The sequence below is a fragment of the Onychostruthus taczanowskii genome, unplaced genomic scaffold, assembly GCF_017590055.1.
Source record: "Onychostruthus taczanowskii isolate IOZ18803 unplaced genomic scaffold, ASM1759005v1 scaffold10, whole genome shotgun sequence".
Lineage (NCBI taxonomy): Eukaryota > Metazoa > Chordata > Aves > Passeriformes > Passeridae > Onychostruthus > Onychostruthus taczanowskii.
In genome coordinates, this window is record NW_024496526.1 from 12,637,742 (window position 1) to 12,653,617 (window position 15,876).

At 44.7% G+C, this 15,876-nt stretch overlaps 1 protein-coding gene across 1 annotated transcript in view; it reads right to left on the reverse strand.

The window, feature by feature from the left end:
• Window positions 1-630: 630 nt before the first annotated feature.
• NXPH2 (neurexophilin 2) overlaps window positions 631-15,876 on the reverse strand; it is a 35,390-nt gene continuing 20,144 nt past the window's right edge. The window contains exon 2 of the mRNA XM_041409210.1: window positions 631-3,440. Within this exon, the coding sequence (XP_041265144.1) occupies window positions 2,697-3,440 (744 nt within the window). The 3' untranslated portion in view covers window positions 631-2,696. The remainder of the gene's footprint in view (window positions 3,441-15,876) is intronic.

Genomic DNA, 15,876 nt, shown 5'->3' on the forward strand with positions numbered 1-15,876 from the left:
AAAGTAAAACTGCAACCACCTGCTTTTAAGCTGAATAATAAAGTATTGTGGCTGGAAGAAGAGTGGTGGGGACTTGTTGGGTGTGATGGAATTTGGTACCACAGCTCCCTCCCTGTGCTCCTGCTCCAGCTGCCAGGCTGCTTCCCTGTGCCAGGGCTGCATGGGAGACACTGGGATGAGTTTCTCCCATGCTTTGTCTTCCTGAGGCCTGGAAGCCTCAGCCTGGGAAGTGCCAGAGCCAGGGAGGAGGAGAATCCAGCTCCCCTTTTGATGAGGGATGGAGCAAGGGCTGAATCAGCAGCAAGCTGCCCTCTTTCCCAGCACGTTCCTGCTTGGGAATGTTGTCCAATTTAAACTTTCCTCTTCACTTTTCATGTACCTGGTGCAATTATTACAGTTCAGGATTGTCAAAACATGTGCTTCATTTCTCAAATTTCAAGGAATGCTGCTGAACCTACTCTGCCTAGGCTTGTACACTGTTCACTATAGCACACATTTAAATATCTCCTAGAAAAACAAATTCCAGCTGGGCAAAAATGTGCAGTGAGATGTTTCTGTGCCCTATTTTTCCTTTGTGTCTTCATACATGCAACATTTAAAACCAAACATCAAATGGGCCACAAGCAAGTGCCAGATTTAATAAACTCTCTTTATTTACATACAAATACATGTACACATATGTTCTGTATATGTACACATATTTAAGTGTATATACATACATGGTTTCCACATACTCTACAATAAATAGCATGTAGGGTTTTCTTTTAATTGCCTACAGTGCTGAGTAAAAATACATGGCAATAAAATCATGGCTTACAGCTAAGTTACAAAAGCACCAACCACTGAACTCGTAGCAATAAATCCAAGCTCATGTACAGCTGGGGCGAGGACACGCTATACAGAACACAAAGTAGAACAACTTGTAGGAATTGACAGGAATAGGCAAATTAAAAAACATCATTATAGACCAGGAGAGACTCTGTATGAAATAAGATGAAGGAAAACATTTAGATTATTGATCAAACTAAACCACACATTTAAATTTGTCACCTAAAGAGAAAAACAAATCACCCAGTTACTCGTATATTTTTAACAGAGTAATTTTTTGTGTGATTCTTTACCAAGGAAATCAGAATTAACCTCATGAGTGAGTCCTTCTGAGCTGCCATAGTCACTTGCCTGTGTGCACATCACCAAACAGTATTTCAATAGTGCTTTATTTAAGCTGTGTGTAACTGCTTGAACCCTGTGTGCGAGTCTGACTGGAGGCAATCAGCACTTCCTCAGCCAGCTCCTTCCACAGGACCTGTGACATCGAGCTGCCACCAAGGAGCAGGAGAGCAAATTGGCAGCAGCAGATCAATACCCAGAGAAAGCACAGGGGGAGATGCTGGAACCTGCGTGGCCAGAGCCAACCACTCCTGACTGCAGTGGGACCACACCTGGTGAGGCACAACCACAGCTGGAGCCTCCCTTTCTACAGCTGCAGTGCAGGAGCTGGTTCTGCACTAGGGGAAAGCCTGGCTGAGTAGTTATATAAAAGTTTCAAACCTGCTTTACGAGGTGAAGGTGCATAGATTTTTGTTGTTCTCTCTTTGTCATGGCTGATAGTTTAACTTAAGGTGTGCAGTGCTAAGGGAACAACTGGTGCCAAGAAGGAGAAAGCTGCTTGTTCAGGTATCATCCTTGTGCTGTGATGTGTTTTCCTTGCTGCACTTTAATGCTCAGGGGCTGGATAGCAAAATAATTGCTTCATTTTCCTGGAAGCCAGCCCCTGCTACAGTTCAGAGAATCACAGAATGGTCTGGATTGGAATAAATCTTAAAGATCATCCAGTTCCAATCCCCCTGCCACGGGCAGGGGCACCTTCCACTAGACCAGGTTGACTTAAACAGAGATTATCTTTTCCCCAGGTATTTAGATTCTTTGTTGCTGAAAAACTAATCCTGGGGTGTGTGTGCTTGTGTGAAAGTGTGAGAGGAATCTAACCCAATGGTGGGCATGGGAGGAAGGAATGTATACCACACATGCACACCTGTTGGGTCTTATAAACTAAAGCTCATTGAGGTCTAATTACATCATTGCACATCCATGGGTAAGAAGTCTGAAGGAAGAACGACTCACTCTTCACTTCAATGAACACCTACAGCTACTACAACTCATAAAAATGCAGATTTATTTCCTTTTTTATCAAAGAATTAGCACTTCATATTTGGACTTGACTACTTGAGCCCCCTGTGTAACATTCTCTATGAAATCAGTGGGAGAGCTGTTTATTTGAAGTTTGAGTATGAGCAGCTTTGAGGCTGCTTCATCATTTGTTCTTTCTATTGTCACCTAAAGTCCCAATGAGAAATAGGACCTGCTAAGTGCTGTCCAATTCAAGTAAAAGACAACTTCTCTGCCATGGAGTTGTTCAAAAAAGTGATTTTTAAGATCAGTGTTCATTACAGACATAATTTTGTCTGATTCTCGTCACGTGCCTGCCTGGCAGTTCCCTTAGGAATGATGAGAGAGCTAAAATGCAACGGCCTCAAACGAAAACGATTGTTACATAAACAGCTGGATTAGTTACGATACAGCACGAACACAGCTACAGTTTTTAGAGACTTTTTAACCTGATAGGAAAACATATTCTTCTCCAAAAGGTTAATGGGAATGCTCGTTTTTGTGTGATTTTGCAGCCCCAGGCCGGGTCAGCCGGAGGACAGGTACGGCGTCTCGCTGTGGTAGTTGTAGTCGGGACAGACCTTCTGCACCAGTTTGTAATCTACGCTGTAGAAAGCGATGTAAATGCAGATGACTTTGAAGGGCTTGGAGCACAACCAGGACACATGGCTTTGGGTCTGCTCTTGGTAGCAGATCTTGGAAGGGTCAAAGTTGCACAAGGCAGTTTTTTTGGCGCGGTCTGTTTTCTCGTACTCGATGCGGCAGTTGAAGGACTTGGACTCCTTGGTCTCCAGCGTGGACTGTGGGGATGGTTCAAACTCCACCACTTTGGAAGGTGGCACCAGGCTGACAGAAACATTCCCCAGGCCTGTGGAGTTGTGCCGGAAATAAACGCTGAAGGTTCCGTTGCCGTGATCGACGATTTTCCCCGTGATCAGGAGGTTCAGCTTTACAGTTTTGATGTTGGAGTGGAAGTCACCCCACCCAAACATTTTCTTGAATTTCCCAGTTTTTACTATAGGTCTGCGTTTAGTTCGTGCCAGAGATTCCTGAACCTCCGTGATGTTGGACAACCAATCCCAAAAGTTTTCTATGCTGTCCGAGTAGGACACCTGGCCGTGTTTCAGCACTGGAGATGGTTTGACAAAGAGGCGTAGGGGGTTGATGATCCTGGAATGGACCACGTTGTCAACCAGTGTCTCTGCAGCATCCTTGTCTTCCCAGTCCAGCACGTCCGCGGCTTGTACGACCCGGCTGCTGTCACAGAACACCTGCTCCAGAACAGAAAGGGACAGCAGTGTCAGGGGGGGAATAGAACAGCCAAGACACAGAAGGAGCCATTGGTATTTATTTTTATACCCATAGGGTCTGAATCAGTCACCTGGGCCTCTGTAATGAGTAATTTCTACTGCCCTATGAAAGCTCAAGGATTTTACTTAAAATAGCTCATGGAAGATGCAAAAATGCCAATAGGAGCCATCCACAGGGACAAATGGAAAAACCTCTGGACAGGCTGATGGCTGTGACGTGCAAGGGCAGGCAGGTGCCCCATGCTTGCACATTTATTAGATGAATACCTGACTGGGGAAAGTGGAAACCCTGCAGCCCAAAGTGGCCCCTCTGCTAAAAGCTGGAGTGAAACAGAACAGCACAAATTTCCAGTCCCTTCCTTTTTCTCCCCACAACTTTCCAGCTGGTTTAGGCTTAAAATCCTGTTCTGTTGGTGTAATTGTCTCCTCAACCACTTATTGTACATTTGTCTTTTCTGGTGTTGCTTTTTCCATTTGATCCAAACCTAGTTTGCATGTTGGTGCCCTTAGTTTGACACAGTGAACATGGCCCTGTTTTGGTGTGCTGGTTTCAGCTGCACAGCTGCCTGTGCTTAGCAAGGTCCAGCCTTCCAGAGGTGCTGAGCACTCCCAGCCACACAGCACAGCTCAGTTTTAAGATCCGTGACAAGGCCAAGCTGAGTCTGCAATCAGAAAGCAAAACCTCCTTCTGGTAGTGACAGAATGGCCTTAAGATTTCAGAGTCAAACAAACAGGTCTCAGTAAAGTTTCCAACTCAGTGCAGACACACATTTCCCAGGCGTGTTCTTCCTGCTCTCTCTGGCAGAGAAGTCCTGTTGGAAATGCAGAACTGGAGTGTATGATCCAGAGGTCAGAAGCAAGATCTGTGTTTCAACAGGACAGAAATGATCATCTGACTTTTTAGGTCCTTTAAATCTTGAGTAGAAGAAGGTGCCTTATGAACTGTTCTGCCTTAGAACTGCCTTATGCAATGGTCCTGATGTACAAAAGAAAAACTTTTTCAGCTGCATCTCTTTCTACAAACTGTGTGAACAGAATGAGGATGCTTAAAATAGGAAGAAGAAAGGACACTGTTGTCCTGCCCATGTCCCCAGTGACAAACTGCTGCTGGCCCTTCCTCCTGGCAAAATGCTGCTCTTGCTTCATCACTGATCCCACAGTGCCAGGGTCCAGGTGGTGGATCCCAGTGTAACTAATGCAGGGATGGGGCTTTCACTCTGCAGCAGCAACATTACAGGGTGGAAGTTTGCCTAAAGCAGCCAAAACACGGAGCACAGACATGGAACGTGTGGGATGGAATTTTGTGCTTTGTGTCTCATGAGGGAAACCAGTCCTGGGCTTGCTTTTCCCTCTGCTCCTGATCCCAAAGGATTTCCTACATGTCTGGTTCCTCACAGGGCTCTGTTTTTACAATATCCAGCTGTTATTTCTACAAATTGCAATTTTTCATTTAATCATCTGGCAAAGATTAGAAACTCCAAAGCCCTTAATCTTCACTGGGGCCTGTTCTGCAGCAGTAGGCTCCAAACCAGAGCCCAAACCCACTACCACGTGTCCTTCCTGATCACCCCTAATGCAGTGATTAAGACGAAATATGGAACAGCAGCAACATTCACAGCTTGAATGTTGAAAGGTGACCATCACTATTGCTAAATCATAAAATCACAGAATGGTCTGGGCTGGAAGGGATCCTAAAGATCATTCAGTTCCAAACCCCCTGCCATGGGCAAGGGACACCTTCCAGCCTGGCCTTGAACAATTTCAGGAACCTGTTCCAGTGCCTCATCGCCCTCACAGTAAAGAATTTCTTCCTAATAACTAATCTAAACCTGCCCTCCTTCAGCTTAAGGCCATTCCACTTGTCCTATCACTTATTTTTTACTAGAAATAAATCCATGGCTGGGTGGAAATGCAATGGGCCAGGTGTATCTCTGCAAAAATACCTTATTTCCTTCTTTAGATTAAAAGTGGGGGAAGAAAAGACAACAGTGATCACTCTCAGCCCGAGACCTTGTATGTCAGCTTTCTGCCTCTATCTTATATTTTTTTTATGGCTGAGCTGAGAACCTGGGGAAATAGGAGATTCTAATGGAAACAGTGACAGATGCTGATCTGTACCAGCCCAAATAGCGCTGTCATAATGATGCTGGGGGAAACATCACTTCTGCTGTGATGGAAAGTTCCTGGTGAAGCTCTGTCATGTTTATGTGTGGTTCTTCAGCCACTCTTAAGCCTGTCCCAGCCCAGGATCAGCTGGCCATCCCCAGTGCCAGGGAAATCACTCCCCTGCTGCAGAGAAGTGAGTCTGCTCACATGAAGTGCTGCACATGTTCACCCATCCCCAGCCTGACCTGAGGCCTTGAGGAGCACAAAAAAGAGGCTTTTCTGCTGCATTTCTAGATTACAGCTGGGCCCAGGGGCCTGGCAGTGCTGGAATACCAGAAACTTTCCTCATTTGCATGGCTAAATGAAATGCTATTTAAAATGCTAATGACCACTCAAACCATGGGCACCTACAGCTGGCATTGCTGTTAGCAACTGAGTCAGAGGGAAAAGTGGTTGGATATTTTGAGGTGAAATATATGGAAAGGAAGCTGGGGAATCTGGTTTTTGCTGGTGTCTCCACCCAGCTGTGACTGTCCTCTGGCAAGGGCACAGGAACACCCTCAAGTATCCTCCTGGGCTACTTGTCTTCTGCAATGCTTATTGGAATCCTGCAATGGCTCTTTGGCTTTTCTCCCTTTGCCTTTTATGAGGAGATGCAGAGGACACTGTGCCATGTGCTCAGTGTATGTCTCTTCTGGGGGCTCTCACACCAGATGAGATGGCAGAGCGCTGCTTTCCCAGGGGTGCCTTGCTGAAGGCTCTGATAGGAAAAGAAGAAATATGTGGGTATAGGGCTGGGGATGGCTGAAGGGTGAGAAACATTAACACATGCTAAAGCCAGGCGGGTTTGCCACATCAATAACCTATCAGGGCACAAGTATTTCAAGGCCATGATGGTGAAATCACAGAATTGCACCTCGCTAGACTACTGCTGCTTTTATTTATGTAATTGTTACACCAAATGAGGTTTACTCATGGGGTAACGAAACACATCCCTGAAGCTACAGTGACCTGGGCTATTTCATGTGGTAACAGGACAGCTTTCATAACACAGGAAGGTGAAATCATTGATAAATTGAATTATAAGGATGTAATACTCCTGTTTAAGGCCCAGACAGCAATCCCTAGGCACTGCAGAAAGCTGTACCTTACACTTTGCTTGAGTATTTTTTTCCTCCTCTTTTTTGAAGTATTTTGCGAGGCTGTGGGATTCTTCAGTCTTGCACAGCCTTAATTCTTGACTCTGCTCCATCCTAGTGCTGTCTTGTTCCACTAATTTCATTACAGGGGTGAGAAATTCAGGAGCTGACAAAACTGTCAGCTCAGGGAGCTGAAGGAAGGGACCTCGTGGCTCTGGGGGGTAAATTGGTTATGTTTTGTAAATATTCAGTAAAAAAGGAGCTTAACAAAGAACTGCCTGGTTCTGCTCAGTGCCTGCCTCAGCGGCACGAACGAGGGGACACTGCTCAGAGATGTGAATAATGTTTGTGCTTTTGTAATGTAAAACCTTTGTGGTGTGCAGATTTTTTTTCCTGTTTTGAATAAAGCTTTCTGCAGTATAAGAGAACTCAACTCTAACACTCTGTTTTTCCCAAGGCCCTTCCCTCACTGGCTGCATTTTGCTGTTAGTGAGGAAGGGCCGATGGCTTTGTTCAGCTGTTTATTCACATTGGTTAGCAATTTCCGGGCAATAAAAAAATCTGTATTAAAAGAATGCAGCACATGCTGGAAAAAAACTACTTCCTCAGCATCTTTCCATTTCACTATAATGCATCACTATAGTGAAAAATATTGCTGGTAGGGTATTTGAAAAATACCAGCTTAGGGAAGTTAGTGTATCCATTTAAACAGATGGCTATTGCTAGAGCTCTCCTCTGCTGCAGCAGTGTTTTCCCATTCCCTCCAAACCATCAATTTCCACCCAGAAATCACCGAATCTTTTTCCCGATCACAGAGGCTGTAAAATGGCACCCAGTTACCCTAAAATTTCCATTTGCCTGTAGATATTTTCCAGTGAGAAACACAACATTGGCCCCATCCACAGCGCGTCTCGCTGTTTTCTTTCGCTGCATAAACGGCGAGGGCAGCTCAGATCAGCGCAGTGTGGTTCATATTTATGGAGTTTTAAACTTCAGACCTTTGGTTTTTCTTGTGCCCTCCTCTAAAAGACGGTGACTGCTCTTCAAACTCTCCCCCTTCCATGTGTGATCCTGATCAGAGCAGCACAGGGTTAAATAACATTCCCTGTGAGCTATTTTTGAGAAATGAGCTGACACTGATGAAACACTGGTATCAGTAAATGCTCTATTTTCTCCATTTGCCCAAATTTGGGTTCATTTGGAACTCACTCCAGTGCCTTTCTCTGTGGGCAAGGCACTAAATAAAAGCAGGTGTCCCCATGCAAGAGTTAATAGTTCTGGTGCTTTGGGAATTTTATCCAGGTTATTCATCAATCACCAGCAATCATTCCTTTAGCTTCACCCCTGCCAGGAATCATTTAAAAACTCTCAGCAATTAGCTGGAATGAATTGGTCTGTTGGAATAAACAGCTCTGAAGCACCACTCTGCTGCTCACTGGGAGCTTTATATCCCACTGCTGCAGGGGAGGGGTACCACCTCCTCCAGCCCCCAGTTTCACCAGTGAAAAACTCTTACTCTCTGCTGCTTCCATGCCCAAGTGTCCCACGGGTTTGCACTTGTGTCCCCTTTGCAGCAGCACAGGACACCTCTCTGGGTTCCCTGTGCTGATTTTGGATCCTCACAGGCCATGAAACAACGTGGCCCCATTGAGTGGCTGCACAAAAGCCCCACTTTGAAGGGGGGTGTGTGGCAGGGAAGAGAAATAACTCTGCTTTATCGGTTTGAAAATTCAGTGATTTCAACACATTTATCAAATTTTAAATAATTTACGTCTTGACAGGGCTTATCAATTTTGCAAAGCACACACATTAACCAGATACAATGATCTCATATTAGCTTTTTCAGCATCTTACACTGGAGCCCAGAAATATTAATAAAAACTCAGCCCATCATCAATTAAATGGAAAAAACCATAAAATTGTGTTCCATTATAGTCTTTTAGTCTTCTTTTCCCCCCAAGAAAATGATGACGGGCTCCAATAATTCATCACAACAAGCTGAGCTTGAACTTTACTGGTTATTAATTTTTTTTTTTCAAAGACAGAGGCTGTGGAGGGTTTTATGGCTGCAGATGTGATTGCTGTCAGGAATGCTGTGAGGAATTTGGGAGCCAAGCAACATCTTTCAGCAGGACTGTGTAAGAGTGCCATGCTTGTTGCATCCAGTCACAGCCTCATTTTTCAGGATGCAGTGGAGCTGCTCTGCAATGAAGCAAAAAGGCCCAGTTGGATGTGGCTTGGAGCAGCCTGGTCTGGTGGAAGGTGTCCCTGCCCACCATGGCATGGGTTGGACTGAGATGAGCTTTAAGATCCCTTCCAACCCAAACCCTTCTGTGATTCTGTAATCCACCAAGCACTGAGCTGGTGATGGGGTGGGGGGATGTGAATATCCAGAGGAGAGACTGAACCTTGTAGCTGAGGATGCCCTCACTCCTCAGGCACCCAAAATCCCTTTCCAGGTTCTACAGCCTCGTCCTTGCTAAACTGTAAGTAAATAAACACTAGCAGGTTCTTGTGCCTGGTTTTCTCTCTTCTGGGGCAATGACTGGCTCTTCACTCTGGTACAAAGATGAAATTAAGTCACAAATTCAGAGTTTACTTGCTTGATTTCTGTTTCATTTTGAACCCGATGATACAGAGGGACTGTGGGGTTCAACGTGCCAAATCCACCAAAGATATCCATTATGGGGGGAAAGTGCAGAGCTGGGAGTCAGGGGGGCTGATCTCCAGCTGCACAGTGGCACAGTACTCAGACTTCTCAAAATCCCCCAGACAAATTAGGGACGTTACAATTTAGAAATCTTTAAATGCTACTGCAACTTTCTTTCACTCAGGGAAGGTAGCCAGAAATCCTCTGTTCAATAACTAACAGAACTGGATTATTTTAACAATTTTAGTTAAAAATACAATGAGAAGATGCTTCAGCAGAAAAGAAAGCCTTCACGATTGAACCATGCAGCCCATTAGATTTTCTGCTTGGAAACAGAATCACTGAATCATTGGGGCTGGAAAAGCCCTCTGAGATCACAGAGTACAACCTGTGACTGAACAGCACCATTTCAGTCAGACCATGGCACTGATGCCACATCCAGGTTTCCTTAAACACCTCCAAGGATGGTAACTCCACCACCTCCCTGGACAGCTCACTCCAGTGTCTAATCACCATTTATGTGAAGAAATCCCTCTTAATGTCCAACCTAAACCCCCCTGGCACGGCTAAGACCACGACCTCTCATCCTGTTGCTGGTTCCCTGGGAGCAGAGCCTGACCCCCAGAACCTCCTTTTCTCCAGGCTGAGCCCCCTGAGCTCCCTCAGCCACTCCTGGTGCTCCAGATCTTCCTCTGGGCAGCTTCAGCCGCTCACTGTCCTTCCTGAATTGAGGGGCCACAGCTGGACACAGCACTCGAGGTGTGGCCTCACCAGTGCCCAGTCCAGGGTCCTGCTGGCCACGCCATTCCTGACACAGGCCCGGTGCCCCTGGCCCTCCTGGTCACCTGGCCACGCCATTCCTGACACAGGCCCGGTGCCCCTGGCCCTCCTGGTCATGCTGGCCACGCCATTCCTGACACAGGCCCGGTGCCCCTGGCCCTCCTGGTCACCTGGCCACGCCTGGGCTCAGCCAGACAGGACCTCTGAAAGGGGCTTTGCCATTCCTCCTCACACCATGTGAGGGAGAAAGATCTAGATCTCTGATCTAGACGTAGATCTCTGTCTACACCTGCAGCCACCTAAAGGCCAGCAAAGGTACAGGTAGAAATCTTTAATGGGAATATAACATACCAATAACCCACAGACAAAAGTACGAATCTAAAAGGGTTATCTTGGGAGAAATTTCTAATCCCAGATGCAATTTCATTGCATATTTTTTAAACAAAATTGACACTTCAAACCCATACCATATTTTTTACAGGGGAAAAAAAAAAACCCAAACCACTTTAAAATTCTCTCATTTGTGCAAGCAAGCAAAATACTATTTTACTAAAACAGCCCTTCAGTAAAGAAACAAAACTGTGAGGAAGAAGCAGCAGAAGAAAAGAGTGAAAATTAAAAATAAAGCCTGCAAAGATTTCCTATTTCAAAAATGTGCCTCTTTCACAACCCTGACAAGTAGTTTTAGGTTATCTGAAGTGCTCCTTCCAGCCGCAATCGGATAAATTGCTTAGAGCATAGATTGCTTTTAAATTATATCCATGCATTGAATTGATCTACCTTTTTGCTGAGAGAACAGAAAATTTGTTCTGAGAAATGTTTCTTGCCAAAAAAAAGTGCACCAATTCTCCTGGAGAGTTTGACTCTTTGGGGTCCCCTCCCCCCGCCTTAAATCTAAATTAGAGATATTTGAGATAAAAATTAGGTCTTTTATTTGCATGTATGTTGGGAAAAAACTTTTAAAATTTTTTCTTAGATATCACTAAGTAGTTTTAGTTCTTCACTATATATGAGGTATTCTGGAAGGGTGGGGAAATAAAAGAAATTTAAACCTTTCTGTGAAGGGTCTGAAAAAGTCTTGTATAAAAATATCAAATTGAGATACAGTAGATACAGAAAACTTAGATTATTATTATATTAGCACCAAATAACCCCCACTGATTCTCAAGTGGCTTTTTCAGTCACTCTATGCATTTTCTTGATATTCAGGCTGAATTCTTACAATGCATTTTACACTGAGCTTCGCTGCTACTATGGACACATGCACTGTCTTATGAGACTGAGATGTGCTTTTAGGGTGGAGATCTGGCATTTAGTTATTTTTAGGGCCATTTATAAGACAATCCTATCCACCTGGAAATCCTGTGAGATGCCAGGTGTTTTCAATCTACACTGAAGCTGTGCTGCTTGCACGTGCAGCTCATGGAGTCATTGAGGTTGGAAAGGACTGTGAAAAACATCGAGTCCGAACCATTGATCCGGCACTGCCAAGGACACTAAACCCTGTCCCTAAAACCCAGGGCAGCTTGCAGGACCAAAACCCATCGCAGCAGAGGGAAGCAGCGACACTCAGCCCCTCTGCCCAGCCAGCACCTGCTGACCAGCCCTCTGCTGAACTTCACAGTTAATAATTTCCCCTCCTGCTTATTTCCTTAATGCCTGGGAGATTTCGCTCCACGTTTGCTGGGATCAGTTCATTAAAATACTAATTTCGAGCGGTAATTATCTGTGCGCGAGCGCTGCCCGTGGAAGCGGCGCTAGCGCTGATACGCTCTCAGCTGCAGGAGACTTCCCAGATGCTCCAGTCCCTGGAAGCTCTGGGCAGGAGCCACCGTGGTGCTCAGCTGGCAAAGATTTCGGTGGGGAAAATGCTTCAAGAGCCGTAGTTCACCATGAAGGCTGGTTTGTGCGGCAGGGAAAGTGCGTGAACGGAAAACTGCTGTATCTGTTAGAAATGGACCCGACTTTACTGAAGTTGTCATCAGGGTTTTTTATGCCTTGTAAAGTTTAAATTAAAAATCAATTATGGAAGAGCCCTTAATCTCCTCTCTGGAGTTGTTTTGTGTTTGGATGTTAACTCTGAGACCCCGATGACCTCTCTCAGTGCAAAATGCGACACAGCAAAGGCTGGTTTTTCTCACTTCCCACTCACGTGCAATTATTCAATTTTTTACTGCATTATGAAGAGGAGAGTTTTAATAATCGAAGCAGATTAAAAGAATGAAAGGATGCTTCTGACGAGTTAGAAACAAAGAGAAGCTGTGCATTTCTAGCAGATTTCAAGCTCTGTATTATTACAACTCGTAAGAGATGATTAACAAAGAAAAATATTACAGTTATCTACTCCCTTTGAGAGCTTAACTAATGAACCTCTACCAGCTGCTCTTGAAAAATCAGTAACACTATCACTATCAATTTCAAGACAAAGCACAGCTGACAGATGTTTGAAGTGATAAATCAGGCTGCACAAGGATTAAAATAACAAGACCCAAATGGCCTTTAAAAGACAAAGGTGCTGCAGTGAACTATTTTCAGCCACTTTGGATCCTGTCAAAAGTTAGATCACTGATACAATTATCTTGCAAAACAGTAATGACCAAAGTAATACGTTATGAAAAATCTAACAATGGTGATACTTGAGCCAGGCTTTTGAAAAGAACAGGTTTGATAGTCATTTGTGCTTTTAATGGCAGAACTGAGAATGCCGTGCTTCCCTGAATACTACTTCTGGGAATGAGTGATGAAAGTGAGCACTGGGCTGAAGCATTAAATGTAACTGAATTGCATTCTTGTACATTTTAATTAATCTTTTTTTAAAGCAAGAAGTTATACTTTAATAGGCAATGAACACCATTATTTAAATCAAGCGTAAGATTTTTGTGTTGCTTCACTGCAGGCTGCATTTTCTAACAACCTGCCGGTGACGTGATGGAGATAAAGATCCCATTCCTGGAGAACAGCGTGCGTGCTTAAAAACTCCAGTGTGTTTAGTGGGAGAGAGCCAGGGGAAAGTAAGGAGGGAGAAACCCCAAGCTTCTGGACTTTGCCCGAGCTTTCACAGTTTAGTGCATCTTGTCAGAATGTGCACTTCCTTCCTTACCCTCAGCTGGGTGAGGAAGGAAGTGCTCTGTTTAAAGCATTAAAAGGTGTTTTTTCTGGCACCACTCTTGGCTCAGACAGGGTCACCACAGAGCTCAGCATGGAAAGCTCCCAGTGGAAAAGAGCTGCCCTAAGTGCTTTCAGCACCGACACCTCAGGAAAGCTGTGGTCACCCCAAGTTCCCGGCAGGCTCCTACTACAGAACCAGTTAAGTGGGGTTATCCAGTGGCTCTTGAATTCCTCCTGAATCCTCCTGCTGTTTGAAGGAAGTGTGTGGCTGTATCCAAGAGTTCATCAGCTGGGCAGGGACAGGGGAGATTGACTAATAATACTGTCAGGTTAAAAGCTCTCTTCCAGAGAACACTTTTGTTGTTTTCTTCAGGGATGATGTTTCTTCTTGGAAACCCTGCTGCCCACGTGTGCTGTCATTGATGCACCCTGAGCAGCACAGTCAGACCAAGCTCTGGGAGCTGCTCAGTGCATTCAGTGATTTCTTAGGCATCTCCCTAAGAAAAATATTTCGGCTTCAAAGCCTTGTGACAGTAGCACGTGCGAAGTGCAGGAGCAGGCTGGATTGGCACTGGCACAGAGGCTCAGGGGCACCCACTGCTGCTCAAGCAGTGAGATCAGGGAGCACAGCAGGGCAAACCACGGGCAGAGGCTGCTTTGGAAATGCAGCCCAGGGATGAGAGGGTCACACACTGGGGAGAAGCTCCTCCACTGACATCTTTTCAGTAAGGTGGAGGCCCAGGAAAAGCCTGGCAGTGAGCACCACCCCAGAACTGCACCAAAACCTGTCCCTGGCTGGGCAAGCCCTTGTCACTGCCTTTCCCCATGAGTTCCAGACAACAGCACGGGTTTGGGATGAAGGCCAGGCTGAGGCTGGTCCTCCTCTCCAGCATGCAGCCAGGCTGTGCTGGAACTGCCTGTCCTCATGCCTGCTCACAGCTTGTGTCCTCCCTGCTCAATGCATGGAAGGCCACAGAAGTTTTCTAAATTAAATTAAAATTCTTTTCCCTTTTCAAAGCACTTAGCTTGAGGTAGCACACTGGGGCACTTGGAGGTATTTCACTGCTGCCTACACACACGCATGCATGCTGCTTTCCTAAATGAATTACTCTCTTAAAGAAGAGAAAATAATTGACTGAGGCTGCCTGATTATTAAGTTTTAAGGTGAAACAATATTAGCTTTTCCCTGGCATGAGCTAGCCACGCCTGCAGTCATTGTGTTCTTCATAATGGTGTACTAACAGTGGCTTCATACTGTGAGGTCCTATTGAAACCCAATTTTAATCTCTTTTAATTTATTCAGGCGTTTTTTATGTCCTCAAGAACAAGAAAATCAGAATTCCTTTTCCGAAAAAACAAAATGACAAGTTTAGGATGCTTTGAAAATGACAAGGTTCAAATTTGAAATCCAGTCACCATGTAAGTTTTAACAGGGCTTAATTAGAAGTTGGTCAGTCATCTGCCCTGATATAATAAATCCATGACTTGTGTTTATCAAAGGGAGATGAGTTTGACACCTAGATTGCCTGGAAGAATGTCACAACATGTGCCTGGTTTGTCCCCTTGCAGGAAGTTAGCAAGATAATTAATATCTAAGATCGTTGTAAATGCACTGTGAGAACAGAAAGAGGATCTGAAGACAAAAAGGCTTAGATCAGATGAAAATGTTACATTCTAGCACAATAGGAGTTAATACAAATTGCTGTCATTTGCATGCAAAAATATAATTTCAAACCTATTTGCTCCACATCTGTATCAAACAAGAAGGGAGCACATTCAACACATCTTTACATCTTCCAATCTTTCTTTTACTGTGAATTACAGTGCACATAACCCCAAGTGTTAATTTGGTCTCATTTCACTATGCATTTGATGTATTCCAATTGGCATATAAAGAATAACATTTCCAGGTTGTGTAAAAGAACTGCACTAGCAGGGTGCTTGCAGTTGGTGAAACAAGCCCTGACAGCAGATAAATCATCCAGGGGAGCTGGGGGTGAGGGGAATGGTGCTCTAGCATGTGGCTTTTAAGGCACACATGTCTGAAACTTATACACCAGAAAATGCACAATCCTAGCAACAGGGCAGGGGGAAGTGTTCTCTTCAGAGGCTCACTAGTGGTGTTTTACAGAAAAGGCTGTATAAAAGCATAACCTGAAAAAAAATCTTTCCTGTATTAGCACAAATAATGCAAACTGGAATGCAAATATCAGTGGATTAGTGGATCCAGCCAGCAGGATCCCAAACCTGCAAAACCCCCAAAGGCCTGAACTCTGAACTTGAGGTCAGTTTAGATAAGCCCTCAGTGAGAAATCTCAGTTTTGTTGGCCTGCCTGTCTTCACTTAGACAGACTCTTTTTTCCCCTCCTCAAAGTTCAGATAATAATAGAATCACAGAACGGTTTGGATTGGAAGCGATCTTAAAGATCATCTTGTTCCAACCCCTAGCCATGGGCAGGGACACCTTCAGCCAGCAAGGTTCCATGGATACTCATATCCCCTAACAACCCCTTTGACTTTTCCAGAACTTGATCATGCAGGGCAACAAAACTCGGCTTTCAGATTTCTTTGGGGGTTATTCTTTTTTTCAAGATTTCTTTTACAGGTAGTCTTG